General features: G+C 36.0%; 1 protein-coding gene across 1 annotated transcript in view; it reads left to right on the top strand.

The window, feature by feature from the left end:
* SHCBP1L (SHC binding and spindle associated 1 like) overlaps nt 1-17,384 on the top strand; it is a 45,178-nt gene that overhangs the window by 20,980 nt on the left and 6,814 nt on the right. The window contains exons 2-9 of the mRNA XM_058178262.1: nt 2,038-2,523; nt 3,791-3,940; nt 5,015-5,229; nt 8,106-8,192; nt 10,482-10,700; nt 12,360-12,465; nt 14,069-14,222; nt 15,445-15,695. Of these exons, the coding sequence (XP_058034245.1) occupies nt 2,263-2,523; nt 3,791-3,940; nt 5,015-5,229; nt 8,106-8,192; nt 10,482-10,700; nt 12,360-12,465; nt 14,069-14,222; nt 15,445-15,695 (1,443 nt within the window). The 5' untranslated portion in view covers nt 2,038-2,262. The remainder of the gene's footprint in view (nt 1-2,037; nt 2,524-3,790; nt 3,941-5,014; nt 5,230-8,105; nt 8,193-10,481; nt 10,701-12,359; nt 12,466-14,068; nt 14,223-15,444; nt 15,696-17,384) is intronic.

The raw sequence follows: 17,384 nt of genomic DNA, 5'->3' as shown, positions 1-17,384 counted from the left end.
TAAATGGGGTTCTTATTGGATTTTACAGTTTCTAGCCAAATTCGAATATTTGTTTTTAAATTTGTTCTTAATTTTTGTATTTTGTTGTTTTATCCTGGCTGTAAACCGCCCTGAGTCCTTTGGGAGAAGGGCGGTATAGAAATTAAATAAACCATAAACCATAAACCATAAGATCTTCAGGCTTATTAAACCTACAGACAGTTACTCATGCCCTGCTCACCTCACGATTGGATTATTGAAATGCGCTGTATATACATGCCCTTGAAGACCCTCCCCTGGAGGATACAGCTTGTTCAAAATGCAGCAGCATGTGTAGTAATGGTCACCTTAAGTATGCCTATGTCACCACTGCTATACAAGTAGCATTGGTTATCAATTGGCTTCTAAGTGCAACTCAAGATGCTATTTACCTGTCAGATCCTGTACTATACTAAATGGAATAGGGCCTGGGTATCTGATAGATGACTTGTCTTCAATCATTTCTGCCTGTCCAGTACATTCTGGCAGAGTAAATGCCTTTAGGTCCTCTTCATTAAACACTGTCATCCCGTGGGACCAAGAAAGTGTGCCTTTTCTATTGCAGCTCCCACCCTCTGGAACTGCACCCCTTTAGGAAGATGTCCTCTCTCCTGGAGTTCTAGAAAGCCTTGAAACTTTGGTCCCAGGCCTGGGTTTGAGATTTTATTATTTGTCTAGGGGCCGTGTTTTGTCTAATTCAATTTTGCTGTTTATAAGATTTTTTAAAATAATTTAATTTTTTTTAATATCCCACCTTTATTTTTCCAAATAACTCATGATAGCGAATATACCCAACAAACCTTCATCCTCCTATTTTTGCCACAACAACCTGTGAGGTGAAGTTGACCTGTGAGGTGAATTTATAGACCCCTCGCATCCTGGACATAAACTGTTTCAACTCCTACCCTCAAAACGACGCTATAGAGCACTGCACACCAGAACAACTAGACACAAGAACAGTTTTTCCCCGAAGGCCATCACTCTGCTAAACAAATAATTCCATCAACACTGTCAAATTATTTACTGAATCTGCACTACTATTAATCTTCTCATAGTTCCCATCACCAATCTCTTTCCATTTATGACTGTATGACTATAACTTGTTGCTGGCAATCAGTATGATTTATATTGATATATTGACCATCAATTGTGTTGTAAATGTTGTACCTTGATGAACATATCTTTTCTTTTATGTACACTGAGAGCATATGGACCAAGACAAATTCCTTGTGTGTCCAATCACACTTGGCCAATAAACATTCTATTCTATTCTATTCTGAGAGTGAGTGACTGGTCTAAGGTCACCCAGCTGGCTTCCATGGTTAAAGCAGGACTAGAAATCATGGTCTGCTTTGTAGCTGGGTCTAGGTTAAAAGTCCCATTCCATTCTAACTTGGTACCTTAACCATCAGACCAAATTGGCTCTCTGTATAACATAGGCTACAAAATCTGGCTATAACATACAAATGGAAAAGAGAGAAAAAAATTGTATAAAATGGTGTCTCATTGGTATTTGTCACCAGAAAAAAATATCTGAAATGTAAAGGTACTTTGAATTCACGCTGAAAATAAGAAGGGACTTTTTATCATGCTTGGTGGACATGTAAAAAAGTTTTAAAATGGATTCCAATGCATTTGTTAATTTAGAAGATTTTAAAGATTAATATACTGAATCAGTTTATTTTGGGGGTTATTGTCAAAAAGGAAAAAAAATACAGATTATACACACATTCTATATAGTAACAGCAGCAGGCTTTATAGATGCAATAATGCAAAGATTTGACATTACCTATAATGGAAGAATAGATGGGGAAAATAATGGAACTTGCCAAGATTGCAAAGTTAACAGCTTTGATTAGAAAAAAAGACACGGATTAATTTGACACTATTTATATTTGTCTTTTCTTTCTGCATTTTTAGCTTTAGTCTCCCCCCCCCTTTTTTTTTCCCTTTCTCGTCTTTTTTTTAGTTAATTAGCTTTAAGTTTGTTTAAAACATTAATAGTTAATATCCCCTTAGATATGGCGCGGAGGAAGCTTGCGAAGCACGTAACTGTTTGAAGACAACTAACGGCCCTTTGTGACCATGGGCACGCGCCTTCCGCCACTCTGATTGGTTGCGCGCTTCGAAGCGCTATTGTCCCGCAATAATTAGCTCCCCTCGAGCGAATGGTGTGACATTCTCGTGGAGGTGCAGTGGCGGTCGCGCGCCAAAAAAAACAAAAAGGCGCGAGGCGGCGAAGAAATGGCGTCGAGCGCTTCGGACCACCTACAGAAGGAAAGTGGTCCCAAAGAAGAAGAGGGAGCTGCCGGCACGTCTCCTGTCTCATTGGAGAGCCCACCTAGAAAGGCGAAGGACCACCGTCTCTTTCGTCTCGGCGGGGAGGAAGACCACGGGGAGGAGGAAGCTGGGCCGCTGCCGAGGGAATTCCCATCCTACCTGGGAGCGCTGACCGGCCGTGAGAAGGTGGCTCTGTATTGCGACGACCTCTTGAAGGGTTCCAAGGTGGGTCGGAAGCGGTGAGAGCCGGTGAAGCCTTCCCTCTGCCCGCCCACCCGTCCCGGCCTCGTATGACGGTGGGAGCTTTCTGAACTTCTTCGAAGGGATCCATTGATTGTACACATTATGCTTGCCTATTTCTATTTGTGTTCTTCCAGAGGAACGTACCTAAGGGATGTTTTTTTAGAAAAAGTTCATTTTTTGAACATTTGTGTGTGAGTGTGTGTGTGTCAGAGAGAGAAAAAGAGGGAAACATGGGTGTGGTGAGGCTGAGAGTCTGCGGAAGTGCATCAGATTGGAAGACAAAGAAAAAGGACACCTTTGAATTCATCCCAGAAATTAAGTGGGAGGTAGCATCAATAATTGCTATGTTTGAAATTAATCTCCTAGTCCCAGTAAAGTTTCTCACTGGCACATTTTGTAATGAAGTTATGGCTTCTGAATATTCAAACATATACCATGTGTTATGGTTAGCATATGGATCACTATAGATAAAACTGGTTTTTTTTCCCAGATAAGACATACCAGAGATATTGGTATAAAGTGGTTAGAAAGTGTTCTGTATTAGAGAATCCCTTAAGCCTTTTGGACAGGTTTGAATTTGATTTTCAAAAAGAGATGCAATCCCACTTCAATTCTACTACTCTGTCATCACTATATTTAGTATATGGAATTAGTAATACTAAACACAAGACAGTCTTGTTTAAAAAGTATTATCCACAGGATTTTCTCCACCCACATTAAAGTGCTGACTACCCACCTTTAGACAGCAATAAACTCAGTAGCATGAAACGAGCTGCTTCGTTTGCCAGCGTTTATCCTGGTGACATTGATTCTGCTCCGACTCAGTGTTGACTGATGCTGTCTTGATTTTCCATACTTAGTGATTGATAAACAAAATGGTTGGTTTCAATGCATCAGCAGCTGGTGGTAAAAACATTCATGGCACTGATTGGGTCAGTCTGAATGCATTACTACAACTTTCTTCTCTAAGCTCTTACACAATATCTCACTCTGAGATAAGAAAACTGTAGGAATAAAAAGGACAGAATTATGAAAAGAGTTCATTAGTGAAGACTTTGCATCCCTTTCTTTTCTTTGTTTATATAAATTGCCTTTTGCAACTGACTGATGGTGAATTTGTTGATGCGATGGTCTTATTAATAAATTTATTTTCTGCCCATCTTGCAGTTCAAGGCAACTGACAAATACAGATCTAACATTGAAAGAAAGTGCTAATTTGGACATTATATATATTTCTGTTATTTAAAAGGCAGAAGATGCTAATGAAGCTGTGAGTAAGTATCTTGTAGAAAAATTGAAGATGAAAGAAAATTGGCATGGAATTTGGAAAACCAACCCAGAACTTTTTTTTGTCAATTCTGAAGAAATTCCCATACCTTTTATTGGGGTGCTTGTTGAGGTAATTAAATGTATTTTAATATTATTTTAAAGCTTTCTAATAAAACTATCTATTATCAAAAAGACTTGTCAATAGCTTTATTTTATTTATTTTATTTATTTTATTCGATTTTTATACCGCCCTTCTCCCGAAGGACTCAAGGCAGTGTACAGCCAAGTAAAAATTGCGTAACTTCTGCCAACCAGACAATAGTCTTTTTTTTAATTGGAGGCCATCCAATCCATATATACTGGAACTGACATAGTGAATTTTTATTATAGCACATTTTAAAAGTTTTTGTGGCTTAAATAATTAGTGTGTAGAATGGCTTAAATGTTATTGAATACAAATACAATGAGCAGAGCTTTTCAAGGCATAAGACCTTCCTGAGTTGGATATGTTCTCTGGGGCTTCACAATCTGCTCTGCTAGCTGTGCTTCAATTGTATATTCTTTTCTTTCCAGAAACCTAACTTGTCTCTGGTGAGTAGTTGGTTGTATATAAAGAGTTTTCTGGGTCCCATATTGCAATATCCAAATCAATTTATTTAGATTAATAGAGGTTTTTAAATAGAAAAGTGCAGTATGTGAGGATATTTAAAAGTTATAAAAGTTAAAATCTCCTCATCTCCTTATGCTTCAGTCTTTCAAAAGGTTGTTCCTTATGCTTCAAATTAGAAAAATCATTCCTCCTACCTAAAGATGATACATGCTGCAGTTACATGCTGAGTGGACAATATTTTTGGCAGTATTATATACATGTGAATGAGATTTGTTTGTGAAAGCAGCCCCGGGAAAACTTTGAACAATGATCTTGTGTACCACAGATATGAATTGTCTTCACACAGGATAAGAAGCCCTGATAAATTCTGTATCAGTGCTATATTTCAGTTCACATGGGGGAGATGGGCAGGGCAGATTCATATTTCTTTAGCAGTGATGTAAAATAATGAAAGAACTACTACAGTATATACTTCAACTATATGACTGCCCTGAATTGGGCTTCTATATTATAAAAATCAAAAGAATTAGGAAGTATAGAAGTTTTAATATCACTTATATTTTATAATTGTTTTATTTTTGTTTTACATTCTAGGTTACTTGTAAACTGCCCAGCAATCCTTCAGCTAATTTCAATGTTTCTGTATCTATAGCTGAACCTTTTTCCTCTAATATTGCAAATATTCCAAAACAGTTAGTTGATGAAATATTAGAAGAAATGGACTATTGTGTGCCTCTTTTAGAAGTATATCCTGTTGAGGGACAGGATAGTGTAGTGTTTGATATAGCCAAGGCTTTAGAAATTGTGAGGTATGTTTTTTTCCAAGCTCAATTATGAATGTTTGTTTTAACATTTTAATGTTTCTTACTATATTAAGATGAAGTTAAGTTGATGTTAATCTGTATTTATAATTAATTTGTTGATTTTAAAGCTAAAATATTTCATTAAGATTCAGATATTATAAACATTTATTTCACAACTCTTAAAGTTGGGAAAGAAATCAGTAACTACCGTAGAACACATAAAGTTGGCCCTAGCATCTATTTGAAATATTGGAGATTTGTTAACAATCAACAGTACTGAGATGGATCGATAAACAATAAAAAAGAACACTTTACTAGAATACAGTGCTGTTAATATTTTTAATGATTTAATTATACTAAATGGTGATATTGCTTCTGGTGTGTATTATTGATGACTGCTATGGACTAGTCACTTCCTTTTTGAACTGTAATGCATAAATTTAATAAATAAATGATACACAGTACTCTAAATAAAATCTGAGCAGGACAGAGTATAGTGGAACAATTCCTTCCAATGATCTGGATTCCATAATCCTAGTATTGTAGCCCATTTGCTTATTTAGAAGCGACATTACACTGTGGTTCATGTTTAACTTGTGGCTTTACTAGGATACCCAGCTCCCTTTCACATGTAATATTTCCCGACCTGGTTTCTTTTTTCCTATACCTATGCCTTACACTTTCATACCTAGATACAGAACTTCACGTTTCTCTCAATATCAGCTCTAAAATGTAAATCACACCAAGAAATATTTCCAAGTTAAGACTTCTTTTTTAAAGATTGGTTATAGTAATACACTTGTGCAAATCTGGTTATGCTTTACCCATTCTGTTTCTGAAACTGATATAAATTGGGGTGGGTGTGTGTGTGTATTCTCGGTTTTTATATATCTCTATCTATCTATCTTTATTTATTTATTTATTTATTTATTTATTTATTTATTTACACTTAAAACCTATTTATTCCGCCTTGCTGGATTGGCTTGATTTTTAAAATTTTTAATTTGATTTTATGGGTTTGAAATTTCTGTCAATTTTATAGGGTGTTATTACATTTTAAATTTGGCCATTTGAATAAGTTTTTTAAGGGTTGTTTTTTAGTATTGTATGTATTGTTTCTTTTGTATTTTCACCGCCCTGAGTCCTTCGGGAGAAGGGCGGTATACAAATTAAAATATTATTATTATTATTATTATTATTATTATTATTATTATTATTATTATTATTATTATTATTTATTTATTTATTTATTCATTCATTCATTCATAGGTTTTCATGGGTATAGGTATGTAGGTCTTGGCATTTTCGGGTCTTTTCCCATGTAAGGTTGAGAGTATCTTGGCGATGTTTTGACAAGGTCTCACTCATCATCTTCAGGCTGGTGTCTTCGGTTTCATGCCGACCACTCTTTGCTTGAGAAGCACGAAGCCGAAGACACCAACCTGAAGATGATGAGTGAGACCTCGTGTTGTTTGGCTTCGCGTTCGTGGTTGTGCTACATCTTCATGGTGGGTGTCAGTCTGCTGCATGTATGGATTGGAGGGGTTTGAAATGGCTAATGATGCAGCTGAGGTCTGGCTTCTGGTCCGTGGTCGTGCTTCACCATCGGTGTCAAACCCACACAGATGTAGCACGAACACGAAACCAAACAACAGCAATGCAGCTCACCAACTCAAATCCCCCTGCAACTCAGACTAACCTGAGCACAACCAAGCCCCCCCACCCAAACAGAACACACCCCCATCCAATCAGAGCACAGCCAACCCCACCATCCAATCAGAGCACAGCCAAATCCCCAACCAATCAGAACACACCTCCACCGAATCAGAACACAGCCAAGCTCCCAACCAATCAGTTCAAACCCCCACCAGCAGTTAAAAGGAAGAAACAGCTGCGATCACACATTGCTCCCAGAAGCATGAAGCTGTAAACACCAGCCTGAAGATGATGAATAAGACTTTGTCGAAACGTCGCCAAGACACTTCCAATTTTACACAGGAGAAAACTCGAATAACCAAAGACAGACAGACACACACACACACACACACACACACACACACTTCATTTTTGGATTTAACCTTTCATTGCTTTGGTATTAAGGATTTTCTCTCTCCATCCATGGGGTTCTCTTTACATAAAATCCATGCTGTTCATTTCATCCTATTGCTTAGATCTTTTTAAATCCTTTCTGATCTGAAGTATTAATGTCCCTTTCAACTTTATGTCATCTGTATAAGTCTCTGAAATTCTTGAAAGAAGGTGTTGATAAAAAATAAAGTTGAATAGAACAGAGCCCTTTAGCAATCCACTCAGTTTTGCCTTTCAGCTGAAGTGGAACTATTAATGAGCTCTGTTTGGCTGTGGACATTTTGCCAACTATGTGTCTAACAGTAATTTCATTAGACCTTATTTACCATTTTATCAAACAGATTATTATGAGGCACTCTCTAAAAGATTCTGCTGAGGCCCAAATAAACTACAGTATGTTAATGTTATTCCCCAATTTAAATTAATTAAGAATATTTTAAGAATAACTCAAAACTTTAATATATATTTACATATAGAGAGAGATCCACATTTGGTGAAGTAGCTTGTTAAGATAAAAAAAAAGAAACTGATTATAAAATGATTCAGTTGTGAAATGAACAATGTAATATGCACCATTACTATAACATAAATAATGAGGTAAATGAAAGGGGTCACTGTAAATACTGTTCTGAAAATATTACAACAAAGAAAACAAAATATTACAAGAAAAATTACAACAAAGGTTAATATTCTACACTTTCTGTATTTTGAAATACTTTTTCTGTTTTTCACTCCCTGCCCCTTTTTATATAACATTAAAATATAAATGTAATATCACTATGGTTTTTACCTAGATTTTTCTATGACTTCCTTTGGAGAGATTGGGATGATGATGAAAATAGTGAGACCTATGCTGCATTAATAGAAGAGAGAATTAAAATGTAAGTAGAATAAGCTTAATTCTCATCAACAGGAGATGAAATTCATATTAAAATGTTTACCTACCAAAATATACATACTCTCTGACATCCATATTAAAGATTAACCTTTTTCATAGTAAAGCAGCCTGTGTGAATATCTTCAATTTATTTTTATTTGTTTACTAATCTTATATGTTACTTCAGTCACTGATAACACTTAGAATTATCCAACATTGATAAATCTGGTTAAAATATATCAACATTACTATACCAAAGTCAAACTACCTGTACATATATAAACACAGAATCATCTGATTTATATCTGACAAATAATCCAAATCATGAGAGAACATTAAAACATTTGTGATGGTGCAGTAATTAGAATGCAGTATTGCAGGCTAACTCACTGTTCACAGCCAGGAGTTTGATTCCTGACTGGCTGAAGATTAACTCACCCTTCCACCCTTCCAAGGTTAGTAAAATGAGGATCCAAATTGTTGGGGACAATATGCTGACTTTGTAAACCACTTAGAGAGTGTGTAAAGAATAGAATAGAATAGAATTTTATTGGCCAAGTGTGATTGGACACACAAGGAATTTGTTTTGGTGCATATGCTCTCAGTGTACATAAAAGAAAAAGAAAAAAATACATCAAAGGTACAACATTTACAACACAAATGATGGTCATAGGTTGCAATTTAACCCTTAATGATAGCAACAAAAAGTCATAAGTGGAAAGATATTGGTGATGAAAATGATGAGAAGATAAATAATAGCGTAGATTTAGTAAATAGTTTGACAGTGTTGAGGGAATTAATTGTTTAGCAGAGTGATTGCCTTCGGGAAAAAACTGTTCTTGTGTCTAGTTGTTCTGGTGTACAATGCTCTGTAGTGTCGTTTTGAAGGTAGGAGTTGAAACATTTTATGTCCAGGATGTGAGGGATCTGTAAATATTTTCATGGCCCTCTTCTTGATTCGTGCAGTATACAGGTCCTCAATGGAAGGCAAGTTGGTAGCAATTATTTTTTCTGCAGTTCTAATTATCCTCTGAAGGCTGTATCTTTCTTGTTTTTATTTATTTATTTATTTATTATTCACACTTTTATACCGCCCTATCTCCCTAGGGACTCAGGGCGGTTTACAGCCACTTAAAATATATATATATATACAAAATAAAACATTAATTTAAAAAACTTATTACATAGGCCGAATATTTAAAATAGAGATATAAATAATAAAACCCCATTTAAAACCAAATTTAACATTTAACATTTAAAAATTTAAAATTCTAGTCCATTGTTGGGTTGCAGAACCGAACCAGACCGTTATAGAGGTGCAAATGACAGACTCAATAATTCCTCTGTAGAACTGGATCAGTAGCTCCTTGGGCAGTTTGAGCTTTCTGAGTTGGCGCAGAAAGAACAGTCTTTGTTGTCCTTGTTTGATAATGTTTTTGATGTTAACTGTCCATTTTAGATCTTGCGATATGATAGAACCTAGAAATTTGAAGGTTTCTACTGTTGATACTGTGTTGTCAAGTATTGTGAGACGTGGAAATATGGAAGGGTTTCTCTTAAAGTCTACCACCATTTCTACAGTTTTTAGTGTGTTCAGTTCCAGATTATTACAGTCACACCACAAGGCTAGTCGTTTAACCTCACGTTTATATGCGGATTCGTCATTGTCTCGAATGAGACCAATCACTGTTGTGTCATCTGCGAATTTCAGTAGTTTAACAGATGGATCATTGGAGATGCAGTCATTGGTATACAGAGAGAGGAGAAGTGGGGAGAGCACACAGCCTTGGGGGGGCCCTGTGCTAATTGTACAGGTATCTGAAGTGATCCCGCTAAGCTTTACCTGCTGTTTCCTGTTTGTTAGGAAGCTTGTGATCCACTTACAAGTCTGTTCAGGTACTTGTAGTTGTTTAGCTTAATTAAAAGAGTGTCTGGAATGATGATATTGAATGCTGAACTAAAGTCTACAAAGAGGACCCTTATATAGGTCTTTGGAGATTCAAGATGTTGTAAGATGTAAAGCACAGTGAAGCGGTATAGAAGTCTAATTGCAATTGCTATTGCTATCTCAACCTGTAGGACCTACTGGAACAACCCCCTCGTCACATATTCAGGTTGCAGTTATACAGTTTTCCTCTCAGATGTAGAGGGTTCAAACGTACACTTGGGGGTTGGACTGTGGATTACTCTGTATATTCCAACCCATAATCATCACCTTATTTGCAGTTATAAAATTGATTTTACGATATGCACTCTCAAAAGTTGAATTTCTATTTGCCTTATTTTTTTTAAGTTGGTGTGATATTCAGAATGGAATTATTCCAGCTCCAATTGCCCATCGCTTTAGAAGAAATTTGGAAAAGTACAAGAGCATGCATTTGGAATTAATTCAATACCAAAGTAATGTCAAAGAGGAGCCCACAGCAGAAGAAGCTGTTGAATGTTGGAAAAAATACTATGAACTAATAATGCTGTGTGGCTTGTTGAAAATATGGGAAGATTTACGTTTAAGGTAATTTCATTTCTTGTGTTATCTAATTTTTTATTTGATAACTGTCAACATGGTTTTATTTTTATTAGTTATTACATGATGGCTTAGTCATAAATTTGCTAATTCTTTAATGCTATTCTTAGACATGTTTTTTTCCAAAATAAGTTCCATTGAATTTAGTGTTTATGATTCCCATTTATGCTAATAGAGCAGGGGTGGTATTCCCTTACCTTCCCTACTGGTTCGCAAATGTGTGCGCGCAAACGAACTTGTTCCGCTCGCACGCACCATCTTCTGTGCATGTGCAAGGCCTCCTGCGCATGTGCAGAGCCTCAAAAATGGGGTGTCATGATGTCCACAAGCGTGAGCGGGGCGTTCCGCAGTTTCCCCTACCGGTTTGCCCGAACCAGGTAAAACCTGCTGAATACCACCACTATAATAGAGGATTGATTCAATGTATTGTAATTTTCATTTAGTTAATGAAATTTCTATTAAAATCAGTGAGAAACACATTTAGGCTTTTCTCAGGCAAGCTTGAGATAAACAGGAATGCAATAATATAAGAACTTACAATTTATTATAGAAATGCTAAGAGCATCATTTCGTAAGCTGTGTATCTAATGCTAGTTCTGTTTATACTACATCTGTGTTAAATTCTAATCATTTGCATCTATTCATTGTTTGATAAAGATTAGTATCAGTCTGCTTGACTCTGTCCATCTGAGCAGTAGCTCCCATGCCATAAATGTGTTTCAAATGCCAGAATCAGATAATTCGGAAAGATGCAACATCCTAAGAAACAATGGTATCTGTTAATACATTTTCAAAATACTAGTGTTTTCATAATTAATAATAGACCATACTTTGATAAGTGCAAATTAATTTGAAATGGAATATATTAAAATATTGGTCCAGGAGTTTTTGCCTTTATTTGTTCTGATTAAGCATTAGAAAATGTAAGTAATAAAAAATTAAATACATTTAATTTTGCAAATTAAAAAACTACTCTGTTTAATGTTATTCAGTCCCAGTTCAATTTATTTTGTAGAATAAAATTTATTTCCCTGAATTTCACATTACTTTTTTAAGCTGTAAAAATTAAACTCATTTAAAAATATTTAAGCTAATTTAACTTGGAAAATAATAATAGCAGATTGTTTTTCATCATTTTTTTAAAGCATACTTTTTATACTTAATGAATTGTGTAAAATTGATTACAGAAAAAAAATTAAAATCTCTTGCTAGTTGTATCTCCAGTTCAATAATTCACAATTCTAATAGCTTCCCATTTAAAAATAATTTGTCCTTCAGAATATCTTATACAAATAATGTCTTGGCTAATAATTTTAAATCATTTTTAGAATAGTTACATAGTTTCAAATGCTATTTAAGCCACAGTTTAAATTTTGAGTATTAAAAGCAGAGATTTTATTTTTTTGAAAGAGAATATGTTAGGATTTGTGGCTTACTTTTTAGTGTGGTCCATTCGTTATTTAAATTATAAATAAGCCCCTCAAAAAATAATAATTCTAGGAATTTAATTTCTTTACACATATATTTGGGATGTATTAAAGCCTTATTCTGCATTCTACCTGTACTGTTTAACCTGTGATATGGATACCATTGATGGGGAACCACAGGTCTAAAGTTAATTGTGATAGAATTCATTTCCAATTTTAGAGCTCATGGACCCCTGGCCCCAAGGATACTGAAGCGTAGAAAAGGACACAGACAAAATGGAGAAATTGTAACTTACATTGTTGCAAAAACAGTAACAGCAGAAGTGGTAAGAAATTTTCAAGTGGATGATAGATGTTTCTTAATGCTGCATTTACTAGCAAAAGCCTTTTGTATAATGTGTATAATTATACAAAGAAGTATAATTCGGCATTAAGAATATTCTTTCGGGACATTGAGAAGATATTTGCTCTGTTTTGATGTATTTTTCAGTGCCATAATAAAAAGATCATAGTTGCAGGCTTGGTGTAGTTATACAAAAGTCTGTACAACATGATTAAATGCTATTTAGATATTTCATGAACCTTAGCAGAAGAGTTCTTGCGTGGAAGAACTGTCTTAGTAAAAATTTGCAATCACTAGTTCAATATAGTAACTTAGATTCTAAAATAGCTAATAAATTTGCATATGTTTTATAAATGTTTGTAGAAAATATTTTATGTTATATTTCAATATAATACTAACTCAATATACAATATAACTACTTAAAATTAAATTCCATTACATACATTGGGGTTTGTTCCCCAGGAACTATTTTTACAACTGAAATAAACGTAAGAATCATTGCAACATTATTTGAATTTTGTGTTAAACTTCTAAATTTTATATTAAGGTGACTCAGTAAATAGCAATAACAATAGCACTTATATACTGCTTCATAGAGCTTTATAGCACTTTCTAAGTGGTTTACAGAGTCAGCATATTGACTCAAACAATCTGGGTCCTCAATTTGCCAACCTTGGAAGCAGTGGTGAAATCCAAATTTTTTTTACTACTGGTTTTGTGGCTTGGTGTGGCTTGGTGGGCGTGGCAGGGGAAGGATACTGCAAAATCTCCATTCCCACCCCACTCCAGGGGAAGGACATTGCAAAACATCAGTTTTCTAAAAACGTATGTGTGTGTGTAGATCTTGGCTTGCCTGGCACCGGATGTGCTGAGTGGGAAAAATAAAGCAACAAACGCTGGATGTTCCATAAACCTTGATTTAATAAGATACAAGCCAGTCACGGGTCAAATAGAGTCTTATCAAAAGTAAAGTTAGCGCTGAGAGCTATCACCTCTCATCGCCGGTTATCAAGGCGTAGCCCTGCCTCTCCAATTGTCCGAGCTCTTAGCAAGCTCCCTCAGCTTTTTAGTGGCCTTTGATCACCCGAGCCACTTCTACTCCTCGCTGTCATGTCATCGACGTCATCTACCAGCGTCTGACTATCATCGTCAGCCCCGATCCCAGGCCATTGTGCTACCATCACCAATTATATTATTGCTATCCATATCTCCCATCACCCTCTTCCGGTAAGTCCCCTCTTCCGGTAAGTTCTGGGTGTCATCCCAACCCTCCTTGCAGTGTTGCTTCCTAGTTTCTTGTGTTGAGCTGCGGGCACATAGGACACGGCGGACACGGCTCAACAGTAGATAGATAGATAGATAGATAGATAGATAGATAGATAGATAGATAGATAGATAGATAGATAGATAGATAGATATTCATTGTTCCAGTCAGGGGTGAAATCCAACAGGTTCTGGAGAACCGGTAGCGGAAATTTTGAGTAGTTCAGGGAATTTTACAATATCCTTCCCCCAGGAGTGGGGAGGGAATGGGGATTCAAGATTCACTTAATTCCAATGTTATTTTTTCTCTTTCATATGTTTAGGCTAAAGAATTATCCTCTGATACAGTTGTTCAACAGAATGAGAACCTAAACGTAGCTTTGGACCGTTGTTATAGTGGTGATAATGTGCTTATTTTCCCTGGAGAATATAAAGCATCAAACCTGTCTATGTTAACTGAAGATATTATTATTAAAGGCATTAGTATACTTTCTCTTTTTTTTCTTTTTTTGCATTTAAAGTTGCCAAATTGAAAGAAAGTTGTAATTTTCTGTTGAGATGAAAGAAAATATTGTATAGAACAATTGACCTTGGTTTGTAAATTTTTCAGAGACTTATTTAAATATGAAAACATCTATTTTAATGTCACAGCTTCTTAATGCATGCATAAAGTAATTGCATATATATATACAATATATCAACATCATTTGAATAGCTAAAATTATTGGGGGAACTATTCTGAGATCCCACAAGTTTACCCTCAACTTCCCCAATACCACCACTTTGAGTCTGGCTTAAATGAGCTTAAAAGTGTCATGACTATTGCTGCTGATTATATTTGATGTGCACCCTGGATTGTTAAATCAGGCAAGGAATTGCCTATTGCAACACTCTGTGCATGTTCTCATAAGATTGAATTAATTTTTTTTAACTGTACCACTTTAGCAGTACCATACACTTCATATTTCATATTTATGAAATAGGGTGTTAGAGTACTTTAAAAACTTAGAAACAGTCCTTATTCCTATCTCTGTCTATCATCTATATCATTTCTATCTATATCAGGGGTGTCAAACTCGATTTCATTGAGGGTTGCATCAGGGTTGTGTTTGACCTTGGGGGCTGAAGGTAGGCATGGCCAACCTGACATCACTCATGTCGGGGGGTGTCTGTGGTGGCCCAAGCATTCTGCCAGAGAAATCAGGTTTGTGAGCTCCGTTTTTGGCTTCCACAGCCTCCTGCAACCTTCTGCCAGTGAAAACAGAGCTCAGGAGCTCATTTTCACTAGCAGAAACACCACAGGCCAGTTCTTCGCTGTTTACAGGGTGGCCCCGCGGGCCAGATCTAACTAGCCCATGGGCCGGATCCAGGCCCAGGCCTTGAGTTTGACATCCCTAATCTATATCATTATCTATCTATCTATCTATCTATCTATCTATCTATCTATCTATCTATCTATCTATCTATCAATCATCTATCTATCTATCTATCTATCTATCTATCTATTTGATGTATTAGATTTCTTTGCTTTCCACTTGCCTCCAGGCAACCTTAGACGGCTTATTTATAAAAACTGTAAAACCGTAAAACATATATTTATGAAAATAAAATAAAATAGAATTATAATTCTGCTTCCACTGTTGCATGTATAATACTAATACTAAGTCACTTTTTGATATAATTTTCTCTTTTTCTTCAGGAGTTGGAAAACCAGAGGAAATTGTGATTGTTTCAGAACCTGCTAATGAGTGTTTTGTAGTATCTAGGGCTAAAAATGTCAAATTCATGAATATTACATTGCTTCAGCAAGGGACTGTTGATGGAATTATTGTAGTTGAATCTGGACACACAATTGTGGAAAATTGTATATTGAAGTGTGAAGGAACTGGTATTTGTGTACTCGTTGGGGCTTCATTGACAATTACAAATAGTGAGATTACTGGAGCACAGGTATATTCTCTTTCAGTTCATTCAAGATACAGCACGTATGCATGAATGTAAAACATTTACTTAGATTGAGCAATAAGTACCTGTACATTAGAAGGGAGATAGGGACAACGCAAACATTTAATTTTTGCTGCCATCTAATAATCATCATTTTTGCAGTCCCAATCTGGTTGCCCTGAGATTTCACTTTCCAACCAAATTTTTAATGTAATCTCTTGGCCATTCTCAAATTCTTTCAACAAATATGAAGCTAATAAGGTGCAAGACATATTCCAAAGGCAGTCTTGACTGATACTTGTTTTCTAGATTTGGTTTAATGTAAATGTTGATTGACCTCCAGTTTCCCAACGCAATAAGTTAGTCACTTTATCCTTAATTATTAAATATTTTACCCACCACTAGATGGCCGCAAAAACTATGAACTAAGCGTTTTTCTCTAGTTTTTCTGTATATTGAGGTTCCTTTTCCTCTAGGCTTAACGTATTTTTATCCGTTTTCTTTTAAAAACCAAATTAGTCATTTATCAACAATATTGCCAATAAATAGATTTGAACAATAGGCAGTAAAATTAATTGAATGGTGATTGAATTCATACTTTTGGGCAGAGCAGTTAGAGCCTATAGGAAAGATTTGCCAACACCCCAGCACAGGGAAATTTCATTATTTTTTTTATTTGCATTTATATCCCGCCCTTCTCCGAAGACTCAGGGCGGCTTACACTATGTTAGCAATAGTCTTCATCCTATTTGTATATTTATATACAAAGTCAACTTATTGCCCCCAACAATCTGGGTCCTCATTTTACCTACCTTATAAAGGATGGAAGGCTGAGTCAACCTTGGGCCTGGTGGGACTAGAACCTGCAGTAATTGCAGGCAGCTGTGTTAATAACAGACTGTCTTACCAGTCTGAGCCACAGAGGCCCTTTTAAATCATGTTCTAAGTTTTTCTTATCTTGGAGATCTTGGAAATCAATTATTAAAAATATGTTCAACAGTTATATTTCACCCACTCCTATTATGGGAGGTGAGACACGTAAAATTGGCTCTTGATGCACTAGAAGCAGTAGATGCTTCAAGGAAAGCCTTATTATAGATTTGCTATTGACTGTGGTCCCTAAGATACCACAATATAGCAACTGAAAACATTTTCAGTCAATATTTAAAGATTATGGGTAGTCCTTGACTTGCAAACACTATTGAGACAAATTTCTGTCATAAATCTCTCCAATTATAAGTCAAGTTGGATTTTATAACGATTTTTACTGCAGTCATTAAATAAATCCATGGTTAAGTGAATCCAGCTTCCCCAGTGGCCATGTTTTGCAAATCATGATCATATAACCCATGATCAAACTCACTGTATCACAAGACATTGCATGACTTTTTCGCTGAGCTGGGGTACATATGGCCTGCTTATGATGCATCCAGCCCATGGCCCGTCAATTTGACACCCCTGATATAACTGCAAGATGCTGCAACTGATCAAAAGTGTGAGCTGGTTTCCAAGTGCCCCAACTCTGGTCAGATGACCATTGGGGAGGGAATTAATTTTTTTGTGGAGAAGCAATAAAGTAATTGTAATTATAACACACTTGACAGCAGATAAGACATTTGGATGTGGGTTTGGAGCAGGGGTGAAATGCTCCCGGTTCGGACCGGATCACCTGATCCGGTAGCGATGGCGGCAGAT

The sequence above is a fragment of the Ahaetulla prasina genome, chromosome 3 (assembly GCF_028640845.1).
Source record: "Ahaetulla prasina isolate Xishuangbanna chromosome 3, ASM2864084v1, whole genome shotgun sequence".
NCBI lineage: Eukaryota > Metazoa > Chordata > Lepidosauria > Squamata > Colubridae > Ahaetulla > Ahaetulla prasina.
This window is presented reverse-complemented; position numbering and strand designations above follow the sequence as displayed.